Here is a 20,630-nt window from a genome sequence, read left to right on the forward strand (position 1 = left end):
CTGAGCTGGAGGGTCCTCGCCATGTGCTGCCTCTGGGCAATGGCATATGACAGGTGACCCAGGACCATTGCAGCAGCGCCCTTCACTGACAGACTCTGCTGCTGGGAAGACTGGGGACCTGGCTCTAACTCTGGGGCAGGCAGGTTCTGGGGGCCTGAGGAGCTGGCCCTGGGACTTCGGGGGAGCCAGGTCCTACCTGACCACCCTGGCTTGAGGACACAGCTACCCCAGGCCTGGGGCACCCACACTGAGTGTAGGGGGGCTGCCCACTGGGCCCCAGGGGTGAACTCTGAGGGCTCTGGCAATCAGGCTCTGAGGACCAGCTGCAAAAATGGACCCTCTAGTCCCTGAGCGTGGGAAACCGTGTGTGATAGTGTGGCCTGATCACACGTGGGGAAGTCTGGGTGGGAAGGGTGCTAGGCCCCAGAAGGAAAATGCAAGGGAGAGAATCATTGGGGCCCACGCTGGGCAGTAGGGAACAAGAGTGACCTGCGATTGGCCGAGGGTTGGTCTCTGCCCCATGAATCCCCACTGTCCCTTCTGGGCCCCAGGTAACTCAAGATGAACTGTGCTTTATGCATTTGTTGAGTGAGGACTTGCGTGAACATGGGCCCAACAGGTGGAAGCAGGGGGTCTTGCTCTCCTCACCCCTCATCCACCCCTCACACACCCCAGGAGTCCGGAGGCCCAGAAGCAACTATAGAAAGCAGAGGGACTGGGGGGAGGGGCCTCTGGCTGGGCAGTGCCTCCAGCTGCTACCTCATGGTCTGACTGGCTCAGCAGGGCAGAAACAAGACAGGCCCAGTTTACAGGTGAGACAAGGCCCTTGGGGAAGCCGTAGCACCAGGGCAACCCAGCTGGCAGGCCCGGGGCTGTGTCCCCCTGGCGGGGAGCTCCTTCACTAAGGTAAACAAGGGCCTGGGTAGATGGGGGTGGGCTCCTTTGGTTCCCCCATTCTCCCGAAATGGAGGTGAGTGTGTTGAGGGGTGGAGTGGATAGCATAGCCAGCTGAGGCTCCACAAAGGCCTGGACTTTTGGGAGGGGGTGGGACGGGGCTGGGTTGGAGGTTTTGAAGGCATCTGGGACAGAGGGATGTTCCCTCTTCTAGCGTCAGGCTTGCCTTAACCCCCTGAGATCTTAGTTTATCTCCAGTTGTGTCACAGTCCTGACCTCTCCTAGCTTGCCCTCCGCTGCACTCCCCCACCTGCCTCAGAGGGCCCCACTGTACATTAAGGGAGAGGGGGGCCCGGGGAGCCAAGCAGGAGCTCAGGCTTTGGCCCTGGCAATAAACCAGGGAGGCTGCAGGGCGATCGAGTCAGGACCAGTGATGGGCACAGCTGAGGGCTCTGGCTCTTGGGACACGCTGGCCAAGCACCTGCGCTCCCACTTCCCACCTGCTGGCTCCTCCAGGCCTTCTGTACAGGAGACATTGCCCTCCTGCCCTGGCCTCAGCCCCAGGGCCCAGCCTGGCCCTGGGCAAGTCCCTCTGCCCCAGGTCTCTTCCTAAAACCCACCAGCCCCAGGAAGCTCAAGAATGCAAGGGTTCCTGCACACCTTTGTCCACCAAGGCCCTGGCAGGCTGATGCAGCTCATCCTGTGTGCAGAACTGAAGTTACGCCAACTCTGCCCAGATGCAAGGGTCAAAAGGTGATCCCCATGTATGGCTGGGTTGGGGCCTGATGTGAGGTCTTTTCCAGTTTTGAAGTCTCCAGAACATGAGCCTGGGCTTGGGGGGAGGATGACTTCTGGCCCAAGGGTCTGAGATTCCAGGTTAGTCTGTGACACTCCTCCCTTAGTTCAGAGAAGGGTGGGAGGGGCCACAGGGGCTGACTTCACACCACAGGCTATAAGACCAGGAGGGGCCTTGGCCCAAAATCTAGGCTGGAAGAGGTGGGGGGGGGGGGGGGGGATGGGACTGAAAAGTAGGGCCAGCTTCTTAGAGGCATCCATCCCTTGAGCTAAAGGGCCAACCCTCCCTCTCCCCAACCACCACTGGCACAAAGCAACAGTCAGGGAGTAGGGAAAGCTGGGCATCAGGCAGGGCGCGCCCCTGAGGACCCTGAGTTTTGGTAAAGAAGCTGGAGACCATGGAAGGATTTGCAGAGGGGTGGGCACAGGGCGCTTCCCAAGTTACAGCTGAACATTGGGGAGGAGATGACACAGGGCTCTGATGAGACCCAGCCCAGCTCTGACGATTAGGGACAGCAGAACTTAGGGAGGACCAGAGGGGCAGGGACAGACCTGGGCGCTTCTCGGAGGGAAGGGAGTGTGGTCCCGGCCCAACGCGCTTCACGGGGCAGAGAAGGGGCTCCTGGGGCCCTAGGTTCATCTTAGGGGAGGGGGTGTGGTGCTGGAGGAGGTGTAGGAACCGACGGAGCCTAGGAGAGCCAGCTGGGGCTGCAGGCAGGGACTGCGGCGCAGCCCGGGGCCCTACCGTGGGCATCGCCAGACTCTCAGGCCGGCTACACCGGTTACACGCGGCCTCCCGGGCGGCTGCACTTGGGGCCTCGGTTTCCCCTAGCGGCGGGGCGGGGCGGAGACAGCGTGGGTCTTGGAGCCGCCTGCAGGGGGCGCCCGTGAGCGGCTCGGCTGGAGCCGGGGCCCGAGCGGCAGCGGAGACAGCAGGAGCCGGCGCGCGAGCTGCAGGTCAGCCGGGGTCCCGGTACGGGGTACGGATTCCTAGGGTCTCAGGGGGCGCGGGGCCGTCGGAAGCTGTCAGGCAGGGGTAAGGGCCGGACGGCTCGAGTCCCCTCCCACTAAGGGTGCCCGCCGCTCCGACCCTCTCTACCCGCCGCCCGGGCGGGAGTTCGCAGGGCTGGGGTCCGAGTGCTGCCCGGCGGCGGCGGCCGGAACCGCTGGTGCTGGGCGGCTCCGGCGCGGTCGCACATGCTAAGCCGGGCCCTGGACAGCATGTGGACCCTCGCGGCCACCCCCGAACTGGCCCGGAAGGTGCGCAGGGGTAGGCGGGGAGAAGGCGCGAAAGAGCAGCGGCCCCAGTGGCGCGGGGTGGAGAGGCAGACGTCCAAACCCGCAGGTGGCCGGCGGAGGCCGTCCGTTGGTCCGTCTGGGCGCCGCGGGCCGGCCCCAGGGCGCTCGGGGAACCGGGGCGCCAGGCCGGGGCTGGGCAGGGCTTGGGGGCGCAGAGGCGCGGCCTGAGAGCAGGCGGGAACCAGAGGGGGCTTCCCTAGGTGGCGCATCCCGGGGCGGGGCCGGTGTCGGAGAAGGCGGGGTGCGCACACGCTCAGCATCCCGCACGCCCGGGGCGCGACGAGAACGGGAGTCGGGACGGCTGGGTGAGCGCGGGCAGGTCCCCTAAACCGTGGTGGCGGGAACCGGACTTAGGGAACCCCGAAGAGGCGAGAGGACGGGCGGCGGTGGCTGCGCTCCTCGGACTGGTCCTCGCCGGCCGCCGGGCTGCCCTGAGCAGGGCAGGAAGGTAGGAATGGCGGGAATGGTGGTGGCTCCCCAGGGATCGGTGCGGGACAGGGATCACGGAGGGGCCGCGAGCGGACGGTGGAGCAGACAGCTCTGCGTTCTGGCACCGCCACCCCGCTTTAGGCTTTAACTTTCCTGACTGTACCATGGGAGCTCCAGGGGTTGTGGGGAGAAGCCGGAAGGCGAGTCTCCCCACCCTCTTTTCCCCAGCGCTGGAGGCCTGGCTGGTTCCTGGGGGAGGACGAGGCTGCCTGCCCTCTGTAGTCAGCTCTCCCTCCCCATCACAGGCTGCGCTTCTGCGCACAGGGCCTGTGACTCCTCCGACCCGATGTCCAGGCCGCCCTCCCCTCGCCTCTATTGCCCAGCGCCTGTGGACTCCCAGCCTCTGCACCCTCCAGAAGATTGTGTCCCCGCCATCCTCCCCCTGTCCCCCAGAGCTGTCCCTGGGTGTCCTGGCCCTGAGGTCCATCATAGGAAGCTCTTAGGAGCAGTGGTCCGGGAAGGACGCTGTGGGTTCGGGTGCTGCTGTGGCTGGTCCTGGAAGCCCAGGGTGGCTGCGAAGGCTCTGCCTTCTAGGACAGCCCTTCATCCCAGGTCTTGGCAGGCCCATGGCGGAGCTCCCCACTGAGGACTGTCCACTGGCAGTGGTGGCAACACATCCTTGCCCCTTAAGGCTTCCCTGGCTCTCCCAGGTCTTAGTGTCCCTCAGACCAGGGCCCCTTTATCCCCCTGCCCTCACGATCATCAGGTTCTTGGCCTATCTGGCTCCCCTGCTCATGGCCTTGGGGAGGCTGCGAGCAGCCCCGGTGGCTGGCAGGGGATAGTCCTTGGGCCAGGCTGGTACTGGGTGGCCTTTGGGGGCTTGCATGTTGCCCCCCTCATGTTGGCCTGTGACATGCAGGTCCCTGACCACACCCTGGTCTTGCACCCCAGGAGCCACAGCGTAAGAGGGCAGAGCCTGGCTCCGTGGATGACCCCATGGGCTGGAGATCTCGCTTCCCAGACCTTGGGTTCCGATCTTGACTCGAGCCCTGGGCGGTCTTGAGCAAGTGACGCCCCCGGAACCGTCTTCCCAAGAGCAGCGCTTGCTGTGCAAAGAGTGACCGGAGACGGGCACTGGATGTGGGGGCAGGAGGAGGCCGGGCGAGCAGAGGACAGGCTGGGTCTGTGCTTGAGCTGGGGAGCCGTGGAGGGGCTTGCTCGTCTCGTGGGGCTGGAGACACCACAAGAGTTGCTGTTAGCAGAGGGATGTGTGGACTGTAGTTGGATCGGAGCAGACATCTGGCTTCGGGGCATCACACCCTGGAAAATTCAGGGTCTCTGGGTGGATGTGGGCAGTGCCTGCCGAGTAGGACAAAGCCCCCTGGTGGCTCTCCACAGCGACCCCCGGGTAGCGCTTACTGCCATCTAACTTGCTCGATTCCTGAGCCACCTCCCCCTGGATGAGCTGAAATGCCACCCCAACCGTCTTATGGCCTCTGACTTGCCTGCCACCACCCCAGCCGGGCGCTGAAGAAGTGCGCACGGGAGCCGGGGGAAGGACCCAAGGACCAGACCGAAAGCGCAGGTGTGCAGGGCGGGTGGGAGGGGGTGTAGTGTGTGTGTCGAGTTGCTGAGCTGGTAAAAGGGATGAGTCCCAACCCGGGTCAGGTGGCCGAGTGGGTTGGAGCATTGTCCCACGCACCAAAAGGTTTCAAGTTCCATGCTCAGGGCATGTACCAGCGGCAACCGGTCCGACGTTTCTCTCTCTCTTTCTCTCTCAAATCAGTAAACATATCCTTGGGTGAGGATTATAACACAGGCGATGAGTCCTAGCCCCCCGGTAGGGGTCTGGGCCCAGGGAAGCGCTGGTGGCCACTGAAGGGCAGTGTTGACTGGTCAGTGGGGAGCAGCACTGAGGGCCAGTCCCTGGAATGGGCCCAGACGGCAGAAGGGGAGTGGGGAATGGGCAGGAGCTCAGAGCTGAGATGCAGAGAGAAATGCCCAGGAGATTGCTGTCCTCCCAGGCAGTGCCTGGGAGCTCTGGGTGGAGAGACGGGGCAGTTTACAGACAGAGACCCCTCCTCAGCCCACAGAGTCACAGAAGGGGCCCCCGGGGCGTGGAAGCCGTGGGATGCTGTGGGGATGGAGGGTCTGGACTCGGGGAAGCACCACTGCCCCTCACTCCAGCCCAGGGAGGCGACACCCAGGGAGGGAAGCCGCTCCGGCTCTCCAGGGCGCCTCCGGTTGTCTTTGCCTGGAATCTGTCCCTGTCTCTCCTCTCACTTCCCCGTCCCCCCAGTCCAGCCCACACGGCCCCTCCTCTGAGGAGACTTGCAGATGCCTTTGGGCCCACACCCGCTTCTGCTTCTGAAACTGCTGGGCAGGGGCGAGCGCTGTCCTCCGTGGCGCCACCTCCGCTGCTGCTCCAGTCAGCCCAGCGGTCGCCCAGGGGAAGGGCCGCCTCGGCGGCACCGTGCTGGTGCCGCCCCTGCTGTCTGGGCTGGTGGTCCCTGCCCAGAGCCCCCCGCCCCCGGGGCTGGCACCTTTCTGCCCTTCTGTCACAGGGGCCTTCACATCTGGCCCCAAAGTGGCCTGTGCAGACTGTGAGTGGGGTCTGAGTGGGCCAAGGAGCAGGGGTGGGGCCGAGCGGCACGCGGCCCGGCCACAGACACCGCTTCGGCTGGCCTGGCTGACCCTCGCAGCCTGTCCCTTCAGCCTGCAAGGCCGCATCACCACGCCCCCAGGGTCCCCGGAGTGCTCTGCCTCCCTCCTGTCCTCAGTGTAGCCCCCTCCCAGCAGCCGCTGCGGCCCTGCCCTTTAACAGGACCCTGCCCCAAGCCACAGAGGCTGCTCTCAGGGCCATCTGGAAGCCCCTGCCCCCACCACGTCCCCTCTTCAGACATCACAGTACCTGTCCCCTTGATACTGGAGGGTTCTCCTGACGGAGGTCGGGGTGCACCTCACTCCCCGTGGTGGCTGTACACACGCGAGGAGCCTCCACACGGAGGTGGAGGCCTCTTACTCGGGGTCTCAGGGAGTGTTGGATGGGGCGGGGCTGCGGCCATCTGGGCTCCTCCGCCTGAGCGCGGGCACCCAGCACTTTGTGTTGAGGTGTGACCCCTGGGTGGAGGGTGTTAGGTGAGGTGGCCACCTCAGGCTGGGACAAGGGGGGCCCACAGCCTCTCTGGCATCTGGCCTGGACTTGTGGGGATGGACTTGTGGGCATCCAGTGGGGAGAAGCGAGCCGGGGCAGGCCCTGCAGCCCCGGGGGCTGGTGTCGTGGAGTCTGCTGGGGGGCCTGGCTTAGAGCAGGCAGCCGGCTCTCTACCCTGTTCCTGCCCACATCCTGCTCCCAGGGGCTGAAAGTGGCAGCCACACACCCAAGGGGCTGTGGGGGAGGGGGCACAGGCTGCACCAAGTTCCTGAAGTTGGAGCTGCCAGCAGCCCTGCAGGGAGGGCGGGAGGAAAGAGGCTGCTGGTACTTGGTGGCTGGTCCCCTCCAGGCAGCACAGGAAAACACCTGCCAAGACAAGAGGGACTTGGGGTCCCTGGGCCCTGGACTTCCGGGAGGCTGGTGCCCAGGCCTGGGCCCACCGAAGGCCGGCCATGGCAGAGCCCGCTGCAGGCTTGCGTTGGGAGCAGGAGCCGAGCCGCCGGTCCCACTGTGTTCCCCACTCGTGGTGCTCTCCACGCAGAGACTGAGCTCCCAGGAGCAGATGCCGGTGATCCCCATCTGCCTTCCGCGTCGCTCAGCTCGCTGCTCACAGGGTGTCACTCTGTGGCGTTTTGTGAGAATCTCCGCGTGGTCTCAGGTCCACAGCTGCAGCCCCGAAGCGCGTCAGGGCGATTGTATTCTGTCTCAGTCCCTCTGTTTTCCTTTCTGATATGATTTATTGACTAGATATTGGTCCTTGTTTCGTTTCTGCCAGTCGATCCATAAGTTCTCATTCTCGTTTATGCGTGCTATTCCTTTCTTTATCTCTTTGAAGATCCTAAAGTCTTGAAAACCACCTGGGGAGCGGCTGGCTCTCAGGACGGTCTCAGAGGACACACCCTTCTGTAAGGCCCCCTGCTGTCGGCTCAGGGCCCTGCGGGGACCAGGCTCCGCAACAGGCGGCAGGCGGAGCTCCCTGCGGTCCAGCGGCTGCCTGGCACGACGCAGGTATTCGGGGCACGTCTGTCATGAGAGAGTAGTGGGGATCCTGAGGCCGGGGTCCTGGGGCCCGGAATGGGCCCAGGGTGGCAGCAACAGCCTGATTCACGCGTTGGGTTTGGCGTGCTGCCTTTGGCCGCACCCAAGAGCAGATGTGTGGGGTCCTGCCTGGAAGCTGGCGGGCACCTCCGTCCCTCCGGGTGGGGGGGCGGGGCACAGCCGCCGTCTGTGCACGCGCACAGAGAGCTCGCTGGTCTGGAATACAGGGAGCCAGAACTGGGCCAGGAAATATGTGGGTTCTGGTGAAATGGGGTTGCAACCAAAGCGGCCAGGCCAGTGAGGGCGAGGAGGAGGAGGAGGGCGGGAAGCGGCGGTGCTCGGAGCCGTGCGGGGTCGTCCTTTCGGGGCTGCTCACGCACGGTCCCCGGCACGCGTCTCCAGTTTGTCCGGACAGCTTCTGACCTCTGCCCTGTCCCCAGCAAGGGACAATGACAGGGAAATAGTACGTGATTAATATTTAATTTCCCCTCCTGGCTAGCAACAGAAGACTCGAGGATTAATTAGCTGGACAGAACCAACAGAGAAGATTAGGAAATTGCCAGGTCCTGGACCCACCCCCAACCCCTCCACGTGGGCCCCGACCTTCCCGTAGCTCTCAGAGGCCTCCGAGGGGAGGGAGGCAGGGAGGGCCCGGGAGGCCCCAAGAAACCCGCCTGCTGCTGTGTTTTCCGTGGGCATTTCCCCAGCTCAAGTCCACCCTTTATGTTCCCAGAAGGGCTGGTCAAGGTCATTGACTTCCTTGGGGGCTTAGCTCCCTCAGCTGTAACAGGAGGTGCGTGGGCACAGGGGCCCCCACGCCCTGTCAGGCCGCACAAGCAAGTTCGGAGCGTCAGGAGTGCAGCCCGTGTGTCCCAGCCCCAGCCCCAGCCCCAGCCCGGGGGAGACACAGGCTGTGGGGGCTCCGCAGAGGCTGGGCACTGGGCTCAGACTGGCTGGTTGTGTGCAGTGATTCCTAACTCCTGTCAGCGAGATGTTACCATCTTGAAACTGGCCACGAGGGGAAGCTTATACCACAAGAGTCTGGCAAAGGCCACAGGCCATGGCGCCCCTACCCCCTGGCCGGTTTGCCGGCCTAAGGCTGGGACGTTTCTGACCTCCCACAGAGCCCTGGTCTCTTCCCCGCCCGGCCTGCCCCACGGTGCCTCAGCCTCCACCGGGGTGTGCTGCGCGGGGCCGGGGGATTCTGGTCCAGCAGATGCCCAGGTTGCCCGTGGGGCTGGGTCAGCCTCCCCTGGGATGTCCTGGCAGCATCTGGAACAGCCTGCAGATCTGCTGGAGGCAGGGCAGCCGGGGAGCCTTTTAGGACCTGGCCAGCAGGGGCGTTAGGTGTGTTTTTAGTTCCTTGCGAGGCTGACCTGGGGCGGCAGGAAGATCTGTTGCCACCAGGAAGACTTGGGGGTCGGGTGGGGGGCGTCCCAGGCCTGGTGGGCAGCAGGAAGGTAGTTTCCGTTAGTCAGGAGGCGTGTTGCTACCAGGCACTGCTCAACGCAGGAGCCCAGAGTGCAGAAGGTGGTCCTGGGGGCTGGGGGCACTCGGGCAGGTGAGGGGGCTACTGGGGAGCTCCGCAGAGCAGAGGGCCAGGTTGGGCCCGTGGAAGGCCTTCCGCGTGGGGCTCCCTGGCTCCCACGGGGTCAGCCCGGCGTCCGGGGCAGGTGTCGAGGGTGTGACTCAGCTCCAGAAAAATGCGGTATATATTCTGGTCAGGTGGGTCGTCGATGGCCCCGCCTCATCGGCCTTTTGGCAGGGCCCTCTGACTCCACACGATGTTCCAGGCCCAAGGGAGGTCTCTAGCCTGGGCCGGTTGCGTTGGCAGAGGGCGTGACACCTCTTGGTGCAGATTCTCCCAGACGGGCCCCGCTGCGGTCAGAAGGACGGCAGGCGGCAAATGAGGAGCCCAGGGGGGAGGCAGGCATCTCCCTGGTGGTGGGGGCTCCCTGGGCCTGGCCGGGCTGGTGAGACAGTGGCCTGCTGCCATGTTGGGGAGGCTGCAGCCGGGCGGAGGCCTGGCCTGTCGCCTCCCTTCTGCAGAACAGGGATGGCGCCCTGGACACACAGCCCCTGCAGCTGGAGCCCTGATGAATGCTGCTCTGGCCGTGGGCTGGGAACACTGAGGGACTCGGTGTGGCCAGGGATGGCGCCGGGAGACTTGGTCTGGCCGACCTCTGCACAGGACTCACCTTGTGAGCAGCTGGCTGACGGGTGCCCTGTGCAGAGCAGGAGCTCAGTGGCACTGGTTTATGACCCTTGGGGCCACGTCTGGGAGAAGCCACAGGCTGTGGGAACCCCTGGGATCCTCAGGCCCCTTGCCTCCTCTCCCGCTGCTCCCCAGGGTTGGGTGTTCCCCCTCCAGCTTCCTGGTGGGCATGGGGGATGCCCCCTCGGGCTCCGGCCACCTGAGGCACAGCGAAGTCAGCAGGAAACTTGGGGCTCATCTATGCAAGTCCTCTGTCACCTGCCAGACAGGGTGGGGGTGGCCTGGCCCTTGGAACACGGCAAGGGACCTTCTTCCAAGGTCACAGTTACACTTGGTCCCTGGGTTCCTGGAGGAGGGCGGGAGAGTGCAGCCCCCAGAGCCCCTGTGCAGGTAAAGGCTGTGGGGTTCTTGTCCCCGGGCAGACAGCGGCTGCTGCCCATGCACACCCAGGGCCCCACGAGAGCCCTGGCGGGGTGTGGGGAGGGGTGGCTTTGGCATGAGCACGTGTGAGTGTGACAGGCTGGGACAGGGGCAGTGGAAAGAGACCCGGGGGCTGGCGGAGGGATGGAGACCCTCTCACAAGCTCAAGGCAGTACTGGGTTTGGGCTGAGGAGACCGAGACCTCTGTTTCTTCTTCTGCTCGGGGTGCCAATGATTCCATACATTTCCATGGCACTTTGATTCTGCGGAAGCCTTTTCACTCAAAACTGTTTATTTCCTTCTCGCAGACTCATGGGAGAGAGCTGCAGTGGCTCTCAGAGGCTGTGTGGGGTCCAGCCTCCTCAGAGATCAATGGGGAAACTGAGGCCCAGAAAGGAAAAACATTCCTAGACACAGTCCCCCAGCAAGTCCCGGCTGAGGGCCCCGCTCTCTGCCCGGCCCCCGGACTGAACTCAGCCCGTTCTGGTGCAGGCAGGCGGGGAGGGCTGGGGAGCAGGCGTCGGTGGGCGGGGGGGGGGGGAGCGGGGAGGCTGCTGCCCCGCCCAGACGCACAGTCAGTGCGGGGGCTGCCGAGGGGCGGGCTCCTTCTGTGCCTGCTCCACCACCCTGCGCAGCACCCCTTGGTGAGGCTAGAGGGCTTATCTGCTGGCGGTGGGAGACAGGACCAACGGCCTCCCAGGTCCTTTCAGATGGGAGCTCCAGGAGTCCCCAAGGCTGCCCCGGACTGGGACAGTGTAGGGAGGAGCTGGTAGTTCCCAGGCAGAGCTCTCAGGGAATGGCACTGACTGAGGCTGGCTGAAGGGGAAGGAGGGTGGGCCTGGGGGAGCCCAGGAGGCAAGGGGCCCTTTCCAAGAGGGTCACGGTGGCAGCGAGCTCAGGGACCAGGAGGCTTGAGAAGCCGAGTGTGGGGCACTAACGTGAGTGAGTGCCTTTGAAAGACTCCCAGCTGCTCTAGACAAAGACAGAGCCCGGGCTGAGGGCCGCTGCTGGGAAGGGAATTGTCGGCTGTGCCCGCGCTGCGGGGTCCTGCTCCTTACTCGGTTTCTCCTTCTGCAGGTGCCCCGGGAACTCGGAAGCTGAGCCGAGCCAAGATGCCACCAGAACCTCCGGAGGGGGCCTGGTTTCTGGAGACTCCGAGTCAGCCGTGCGAAAGCCCTTAGGGAGCCCCCCTCACCAGCAGGCACGCTCTTGGCTCCTGGGGGCAGGGGCGCAGGGGCCTGGACGGGCCGGCTGCACTGCAGCTATGGACCGTGAGCTGGCCCGGCCCGCGCCCTCACTGACTCCGCTCATCCATGGCCATGCCCACCATGGGCTCCTCGGTGTACATCGTGGTGGAGCTGGCCATCGCCGTGCTGGCCGTCCTGGGCAACGTGCTCGTGTGCTGGGCCGTGTGGCTGAACAGCAACCTGCAGAACGTCACCAACTTCTTTGTGGTGTCCCTGGCAGCCGCCGACATCGCCGTGGGGGTCCTCGCCATCCCCTTCGCTATCACCATCAGCATAGGGTTCTGCGCCGCCTGCCACAGCTGCCTCTTCTTTGCCTGCTTCGTCCTGGTCCTCACGCAGAGCTCCATCTTCAGCCTCCTGGCCATCGCCATTGACCGCTACATCGCCATCCGCATCCCGCTCCGGTGAGTGAGGGCCGGGTGGGCTGCCCCGCTCTGTTCCCGGGCATGCCCGCTGCCAGGTTCAGGGTCTGGTCTGTGCTGTGGCCACGGTGAGCCCCGGGTCAGGGTCGGGTCTGTGGTGGCAGTGTGCTGAGGTGACAGGGCCGCGGAGTACAGCCTGGGGCTGCCGGGGCCTTGGCCGGCACGCTGCCGGCAGTCGTGCGGATCTAGCTGATTGCCGTGGGCGAAGGGCACCCTGGCCCTCCCCGGCCAAAACGGAGGCTGCCCTGCTCCGGCGGTGGGCAGAGGTGTGTGGCCCAGGCCTGGGCAGCGTGTCTGGGCTGCTCTCCACGCGGCGTGATGCTGGGGCGGGCCGTGCACCACGGGAAACCACGGGATCTCCGATCCAGAAGCCCGCCTGCCCTCCTCCGACTTCTCTGGGCAGCCTCAGAGTTTGCACGTTAGGAGGACAGCCCAGAGAGGGGAAGTGAGCTGGCCCAGTGCCACAGTGAGTCATTTGAACCTATATGCAAATTCTGTGCTCCTGAGGTCACCAGCCTGTGCAGCGGTTGAGGGGTTTTTCACGATGAATCTTTTCTGAAGTGACTTCAGCCACAGATTGTGTAAGTGAAGTCTTTCCCTGGGGCCAAGTTTACTTCGTGTGGCCTCCACCTACCCGGCCAAGGACCAGGCTAGGAAGTGTCCCTCCCGGGGGGCACCCCGGGGCCTCCTGCCCCACCTCCTTGCCCCTCCATCCTCGAGACAGCCTGGGTGGCTGCAAGCTCTCAGGGAGGTCCCCCAGGAGGTCACCCCTTCCCCGTGGGGAAGTCTCCCCAAGAGGCGGGGCGTCTACCTACAGAGCAGCCGCAGAGGGAGCCTCGGTGGGAGGGGAAGGCAGGCGCAGTGAGCAAATGGAAATTTAGCGTCGAACCCAAAGGGGCCCTCAGAGGTCATTTCCTCTCCCTTTCTGGACGGAAAAAGGAGGCCCAGAGAAGGGGGCCAGCCCTCGGGGCCACACAATGAGTTGGTAGCACGGCTGGGCCTGGGAAGAACCGTGGCCGCCACCCACTGTGCCTTCAGTCTTCGGGGAGCCAGCCACAGGCTGCCCCTGGTCTCCCAGAACCTGCGCCAGAGGGCCCGTCCTGCCCCCTGGCTCTGCTCAGATGAGGGCAGGAGCTGGCCCCAGGCGGCCCAGGACGCCCCCTGTCTCGGGAGAGCCGGGGACCCGTGTCAGAACCAAGGGCCAGCCTCGGGGGCAGAGCAGAATCTGGAGTCCGGGCTCCGAGCATGGAGGCGCGTCCGCAGGCCCCCAGGGGGACTGGAGAGCCAGGACTGGCGTCCAGCGCAGGGCAGGCTGAGCGTGGGCTGGGGCTGTGCCAGCCGACGGGAAGGCAGAGGCCTCACTTTCACTTTCTCCCCGCCCTAAAGGGCAGCACTGTTCTAGGGAGAGAGTGAGGCTGCTCGTCTCGGAGGAAAGGGCCTTGGCTTCTTTTTCTTATTTCTGTTTTCCGAGAATCAAAAGAATGACTCCCCGATGTGGGAGGATGGGGTGTGACTGTGGAAAGTCTGCTGTGCCCCTCCGGGTCCGTTTCCTCCTCGTGGGAGGGACGGGCCTCTCTGAGCTCACTGAGGTGTCTCGAGGGTCCAGTGAGTGGGTGAGACCGATGAGGCCCGAAGGAGGGTCGGCGGGCGGGTGGGTGCAGGGTAGCTCTTTCCCGAGCTGCTGGAGGTCCGGAGCCGAGCCCCTGGGTGGAGCCGTGAACCTGCCCCACCCCCATCCCCAACTCCCGGGTCTCCTGGAACAGGACCCGGTTCCACCCCGACCTCGGCGTCAGAGCTGCACTCTGGAAGGCCCGGCCCGGGCCTCTTGGATCTGGAGGCTGACAGAGACGAGGAAGAGGATGCTGCTCAGCCTTCCCCTCCACAGTTGCTGGAGGATGTTAGTGCAGCAGCGACTCCTTTGATCTCACTCGGGCATTGTGGCAGGGGGCTGGCACTGTGACCCTCCTGTTCCTCAAGAAGAGACCAGAGCAGGAGGAGGAGAGGGTCTCCTGACACAGGCCCCTGCAGGGTCCTGCACGCTGTCCAGGCTCTCCCGGGTCCCTCCCTCCACCTTCCCGTTCCTCAAGGGTCCTGGGCCCGTGCGGCTGCCCGGGGAGGGCAAGGCCCATGAAGATGTCTTTGCGGGGGCTCCTGCGGGCGAGCTGGGCCTGGGGGGTCCTAGAGGGAGGCGCATTGGAACCTGGGCTCCGTGCAGCCCTGGAGCCACTGCCCGGCTGGGCTGCCCTTCCTGCCCTCCCTCCTCTGTCCGCTTCCAGCTGGGAACCCAGTCCTCCCCAGGGGCATTCTCCTCCACTCACCCGCATGGCTCCTCTGAGGTCCAGCCGCGGACCCCTGCCCTGGGTGCCTGGCCCCGGGCCTGCACCGCTCTTTGCCTCCCTCCCTCCTCCCCTCCTTCCTCTTCCTTTCTTTCCTTTTCTTCCTTTCTTTCCTTCTAGAATTCAGTTGCAGAAAACTCTATGTGCTCCTTCCAGGGACCCTGGTGGGCTAGGGCAGGGTCTAGTCAGGCAATGGGTGAGAAAGAAGCCCAGTCAGAAGCCGAGATGGGAGCCAGAGGACGAGAGGCCAGGGCAGGAGGCAAGGGCTCTCGGTGCCCAGGGAACTCTTGTGACCATCGGCTCCTGTCTCTCCCGTCAGCCCCCCGTGCTCGGTCTCTCTCCTCAGGGTGTGGGCGAGTACGGGCAGTAGGCCTGAAGTTTTATGTGGGGAATCAGCCCATGGGGACAAAGTCTGTGTGCCCTGGCTTTTGGGCAAGGAGGGCAGGATCAGGAGAGAGGGCTCCCCGGAGGAGGTGATGCTGATAGGTCTTGAGGGATGGGGGTGGAGATGGGGGGTGGGTGCAACAGGAGGGGTCCAGGCCTGGGCAGAGCCCCCAGGAAGGAGTGAGCCTGTGGCCTGGGGCCAGGCAGAGGAGGTGGAGACAGAAGCACAGTCGGGCAGGGACGTGTGAGGCTGGCTCAGGCCTGCCGGGGCCCAGGATGGTGTTTGGTCAGCGACTCTTCGACCTTGGATCCCTGGCTCATTTGAACGACCTCGGGACGCTCCCTTCTCAGTGCAGGGCAGGTGCACGTGAAGCCCCCCACAGTTGTAGGGGGTGCTCGGGTCTCGGAGTGAGCCTGCCCTGGGTGACGGGAGCCCCCAGGATGGGGCAGCCTGTGAGCTGGGAGACCCAGGGAGGCCGTGGTACCTCCCTATGTGGACAGGGCCCCCTATGTCGCCTCTGGGCTCCCTGAAATATGCCAGATGGCCACGTCACCCCTTCCCCCGGACAGTCCACGGCTGGGCCCAGGAGGCCAAGATGTGACCGCTTTAGTCGCAGACGCAGCCCAGGGGCGGCTGCTGGGTCAGGCCGTGGCTCTGCCAGCATTCCGTCTTGGCGCTCAGGCTGTCCCCGCCCCTCAGTGGCCCGGGTCCAGGGCCTTAGGCCTGAGCACTTTCTTTTGCACAAAGCAAATCTGTTTGGTGTTTTTAAACATAAATAATATCTGTGAGTACTAAACCATCAAAAGATAACCAGAGGGTACATGGTGAAAGATTGCCCCCTCGCCACTGCCGCCCCTCGGGGCCCCTCTCCGCAGGGCAGTCTCGGAGCCGTTCCAGAGCCATTCTTCACACGCCTGTGCAGGTGCTGCTGATGCCTGTTTGTTTCTGTCCCCACAGGGGGTGTTTTCTGAGAACTCAGTGGCAGGCTGTCCCTCGACAACCGGACAGACGACAGATTTCAGACCATGTCCCCAGAAGCCTCCGGCCAGGCCCTGGCGCCCCCGCTGGTCCTCAGTCAGCTACCTGTTACTACCTGTTACTGCTGGGGGAACCTCCACTCCCCCAGCAGCTCTGCCTCTGCAATTGCTTTGGGACACGGGCTGGAAGCGCTGCTGCTGAGGACAGTTTGAAAATCCCCACAGCAGGTGGCCTCCAGGGTCCTCTGCACTGTCCCCATAACCGTTCTTTCTGCTTGATTGCCTCACATGACGGGCAGTTCACTACTGCCTGAGGCAGCTTGTTTCTCCTGGGAACAGCTCAGCTGAGGAGCTTACCCGAGCCTCGCTGTAACCGGCCTGCCTGTAATTCCCACCCACTAATTCTGCGCTCTGCCCTGTGGGCCAGTGCCCACAGGCCCTGAATTCTCAGTCCTTTTTAACAAATGAGGAAACTGAGGCTCTGAGAGGCAGAATGACAGAAACGCCAGGGAGGGATTCTCGCCTCTGTTGAATGAGAGTATATAAATTCAGATTCAGAAAAGAGTATCAGAAAGGACTGCCTGGCACAGAGCAAGTGCTATGTAAAATGAAAAAGAACAGAAAAAAGAAAGAGCAGAAAGCCTGTGACTCTGCATTTGAGGCTCCAGAGGACGAGAGCCCTTGGTGGAAACGAGCAGGGTCACGGCCCTCCTCCCGCACAGCCTGGCTGTGGGCACCACGCCCCCACTGGGCGGGGCCCTGGAGCTGCAGGGACCCCCAGCCCGGTTACTGTTTGCATTCAGAAAGTCCCGGGATCGACAGACTCACCTTGGCCTGAGCTGCCTCTGGGATCCTGGAAGAGCCACAGCAAGTCCACTCCTCTGCTTGGGCCTCAGTTTCCCCACCCATGAAGTGAGGGCCAGATAAGAGGTCCGAGGCCACCAGGCTTTTGTTGTTGTTTTCTTAATGTGGATTAGTTGACAGAATTTAAACCTGGGGAGTCTGTATCCAGAAAACCAGCCCCGCAGCCCCTCCTGAGATGCAGTTTGCAAGGCAGCGAGGGGCCGAGGGTGCCACTGCCTCCTGCACACAGAGTGGACGCGCTGCAGCCCGCCTCGCACGCGTGTTACCCGTGGGCCCCGGTGTTTGCCTCCTGAGGACTAGACTGCTTCTGTGGGTGCTTCCGGTTCCGGAGTTCAGTGCAGCCCATTCTCCTCAGCACCTGCTGTGCCCCTGTCTCCACGATGGAGACGATGGAGACGTGGAGATGGGTGCAGGAAAGCCCAGCCCCTGGCCCCAGCTGTGGGGGCCCCGTGGGGTCAGGACTAGTCGTGGTCCAGCAGGAAACTTCTCGGAGAACATAACTAGCCTGACCCTTGAAGAACCAGTGGGGTTTACCGGGTGCAGGGGAGGGCAATCTGGTGTTGCTGGGACCAGAGCCTTGGCGACAGAAGGTCAAACCGCAGAGACCACTGAGGTCGCCTTCCTCAAGTAGGATTTTTTGGTGCTTTTAGTAAAAGCTGTGCCACTTCTCCTGTGGACCTGGGGTCAGCTTCCCGGCCCGCAGGCCACACCCCGAGTGTGGGGCGGAGCCCGGCTCTCTAGGGCAGTGCTTTTCAGCCGGTGTGCTGCAAGAGTTTCTGAAACAGGCAGTATCTGAATTTGGAGGGGAAAGAGGGTATCTCATTTGGCCTGGGACCCCCACCCCTCCTTTATCTCTTGTGCCACCTCTCCCTGGGGGCTTCTAGAGACCCTAAGTCAAGCAGGAAGGAAGAGCATGGAGTACAAGAGGTGGGAATCACCGCCAGGTCTGGTCTGGCTGGTTCTGCCCCTGGCTGGCGGGCCCACCCTCCTGACCTGTAGCCACGCTGCAGGGAAACCTGTGCTAGCTTCAACAAGGGAGTGATAACGTCTCCCCCCCACCCCAATCATCACAGTAATGCCCTCAAAACAGGGCTACCTGTAATACTGTTCAGTGACCACCTGAGCGTCCGTGTGATGATTTCCCATCCAGGGTGCCTGCTCTCCGCACCTCCTGTGAGGTCTGGGGCAAGGTGCGGCCCGCCCCTGGATGGAAGGGGACACTGGGCCTGGGAGGGAGGGAGCAGCACTCGGTTCCAACACTCGGCTCTGCCTAGCCCTGGTGTCTCAGGCCTCTGACGCTGGTGTCCTCTCCCCAGGTACAACGGCTTGGTGACCGGTGCACGGGCCAAGGGCATCATTGCCGTCTGCTGGGTGCTGTCCTTTGCCATCGGCCTGACACCCATGCTGGGCTGGAACAACTGCAGCCAGCCGAAGGAGGACAGAAACCACTCGGAGGGCTGCCGGGAGGGCCAGGTGGCCTGCCTCTTCGAGGACGTGGTGCCCATGAACTACATGGTGTACTACAACTTCTTCGCGTGCGTGCTGGTGCCCCTGCTGCTCATGCTGGGCATCTACCTGCGCATCTTCCTGGCGGCCCGGCGGCAGCTGAAGCAGATGGAGAGCCAGCCCCTGCCGGGGGAGCGGACCCGGTCCACGCTGCAGAAGGAGGTCCATGCGGCCAAGTCGCTGGCCATCATCGTGGGGCTCTTCGCCCTCTGCTGGCTGCCCCTGCACATCATCAACTGCTTCACCTTCTTCTGCCTGCAGTGCAGCCACGCGCCGCCCTGGCTCATGTACCTGGCCATCATCCTCTCCCACTCCAACTCCGTCGTGAACCCCTTCATTTACGCCTACCGCATCCGTGAGTTCCGCCAGACCTTCCGGAAGATCATTCGCAGCCACATCCTGAGGCAGCGGGAGCCCTTCAAGGCGGGCGGCACCAGTGCCCGGGCCTTGGCGGCTCACGGCAGCGACGGGGAGCAGATCAGCCTCCGCCTCAACGGCCACCCTCCCGGGGCGCTGGCCAACGGGAGCGCCCCACGCCCCGAGCGGCAGCCCAATGGCTGCGCCCTGGGGCTGGTGAGTGGAGGGGGCTCCTGCGAGTTCCAGGGGGACACGGGCCGCCCAGACATGCAGCTCCTCAGCCACGAGCTCAGGGGAGCATGCCCAGAGTCCCCCGGCCTCGAGGGCCCGCTGGCCCGGGATGGAGCGGGAGTATCCTGATGAGCCATGAGCTTGCCCCTTCCAAAGGGAAGAAGTCTTTCTGTCTCTGGTTGGAGGAACCAGCCTCGGTGGGAGCAAGAGTGAAAGTGCCGGGAGACCCTGCTCGTGGCTGGTTCCCACTTTGGACTGAGGAGGGAGCCCCGGCTGGCATAGCATGAGGCCCAGCCGGGAGGCGTTGGAGTCCGAGGAAGCAGACGTTCCGGGCTGGGAGACCTGTGTCTGGCCAGGGCCACGGCACCAGAGCATCTTGGCTGGGCAAGGCCCGGTCCCCACTGGAGAAACATCCAGAAGTGCCACCTTGTCTTCTGCAGAGCAGCTGAGGCGGAGCAGGCTGGCCGGCCCCGAGGCTGTGGGGAGGCTCCAGCAGGCCCCCGCCACACTCACACCGCCCTCCCCCGACTCTCCCAGGGTTCAGGAGCTGCTTCGCCTGGAGGTAGCATTTGATGTATTTTCCAGGAGAAATTGTAAGCTTGAGGATGTCCTTTCTACTGCTGTCCCTCCCTGGCCACAGGGGCTGATGTGGGTCCCCTGCCAGCCCCAGGAGTCGGCCCAGGGAACCCAGGCAGCCGTCCCACTCTGTGTACTTCTTACCCCTCCAGTTCTGGGCGTCTCCTAGGGCAGCAGGGCTGGGCTTGCGGGGGCAGAGTGGTGAGCGAGCGGCATGGGAAGGTGGGTTCCCGGGAGGGGGTCCGGGCCAGCCCGCCAGAAGGTGAGCCTGGGTGGCTCAGAGCTGCCCAGACAGGGGCCCTACCTAACTGCCTTTCTTTCTGAAGGGAATGTTTCTTTTTTCTGAGATAAAATAAAAATCGAGCCATGTTGTGTTTTAAGCTTGTCCAATGAGAATGGTGTCCGAGTTCCGGCCCCGGTCCCGCAGCCAGGCCTGGCACGGTCCATTCGTGCATGGTGCGTGGGTGAGACAGTGCGCATGTGCAGACGGACACCCTGCCTGCCCGGGGCCTGCCCGGCTCTCATCCCCAGAGTGGACAGACTGCCCGGTACACCAGGATCCAAACACCCACGCGCAGCCCCAGGACCAGAGTCCCTGAGGCAGAGGGGCTGTGGGATCCCGCAGGGGCTTTTACACTCACACCTGTCCTTCCAGACACTGCTGACCCCGCAGACAGCCGCAGGCACAGCCTCGGGGTGGGGTAGGCTCCTCCCTCCCTCATTACCTTCCCAAAGTTGTTTAAGATCTCTATTACTTCTGTCCTGTGGCCTTGCATGCCCACCTCCACCCCTCAACCGAGAGGCTGCAGAGGGACCCGCAGAGAGACCTGGGCTGGAGCTCAGCTGCCTTCCCCTGGAGTCGCCCCTCCCGCTCCCAGTGAAGAAACCTGTAGCCCGGGGAGGAGTGTCAGCGCTCCCGGGCGGTCCCTGCGGCTTCGCCTCGCAGATGGCTGAGCCTCGGAGATGCCGCTGCCCCTCCTGAACAGAACGGTGGAGAAGAACATCTAGGAAGAGGCAGAAGTGAACTTAAACCTCGGTCTGTCTGACTGCAAAAATCATGCTTCCTTCTTCCTCATTAACTTATTTTAACCAAATCATAAAGTATAAAATAATAACATGTCCCCGCCACTCTGCTTAAAAAACGAAACACTGTAGCTGCAGCGGAGCGTCCGACCCCTCCCCGTGTCCTTACCCTGCTCCCTGCCCCCAGAAACAACCGGGACACAACCGCTGCCCTGGGTTCATTCCCTCCGTTGCACATCTCGATGCTTTCACTAGACAGGGGCTGATGTGAGTGCCCCCAAGCCGACGCAGACCGGTCTTGGCTTTCTCTCACTATTGCATTGGGAAGAGGTCCTCTAGGCTGGCTTTGCAGAAGAGACCCTGTGTGGGCTTTGAAAAGCACCAAAGCCAGAGGCACCGGGCGGGCCCAGGCAGCAGTTATCCCCCCGCTGCTGTGAGTGCAGGGCCAGGCCCCCGACCACT

The 20,630-nt window shown here is 63.7% G+C and overlaps 1 protein-coding gene across 1 annotated transcript; it reads left to right on the forward strand.

Annotated features, from left to right (window-relative positions):
* The first annotated feature begins 2,587 nt into the window (after positions 1 to 2,587).
* On the forward strand, positions 2,588 to 19,530 carry ADORA2A (adenosine A2a receptor). Its single transcript, XM_036013889.1, is given in 4 exon segments — positions 2,588 to 2,646; positions 11,322 to 11,568; positions 11,570 to 11,895; positions 17,792 to 19,530. Coding segments are annotated over 3 exon segments (1,293 nt in total). The 5' UTR covers positions 2,588 to 2,646; positions 11,322 to 11,508; the 3' UTR covers positions 18,699 to 19,530.
* Positions 19,531 to 20,630: the final 1,100 nt, after the last annotated feature.

The sequence above is a fragment of the Phyllostomus discolor genome, chromosome 13 (genome assembly GCF_004126475.2).
Source record: "Phyllostomus discolor isolate MPI-MPIP mPhyDis1 chromosome 13, mPhyDis1.pri.v3, whole genome shotgun sequence".
Classification (NCBI taxonomy): domain Eukaryota; kingdom Metazoa; phylum Chordata; class Mammalia; order Chiroptera; family Phyllostomidae; genus Phyllostomus; species Phyllostomus discolor.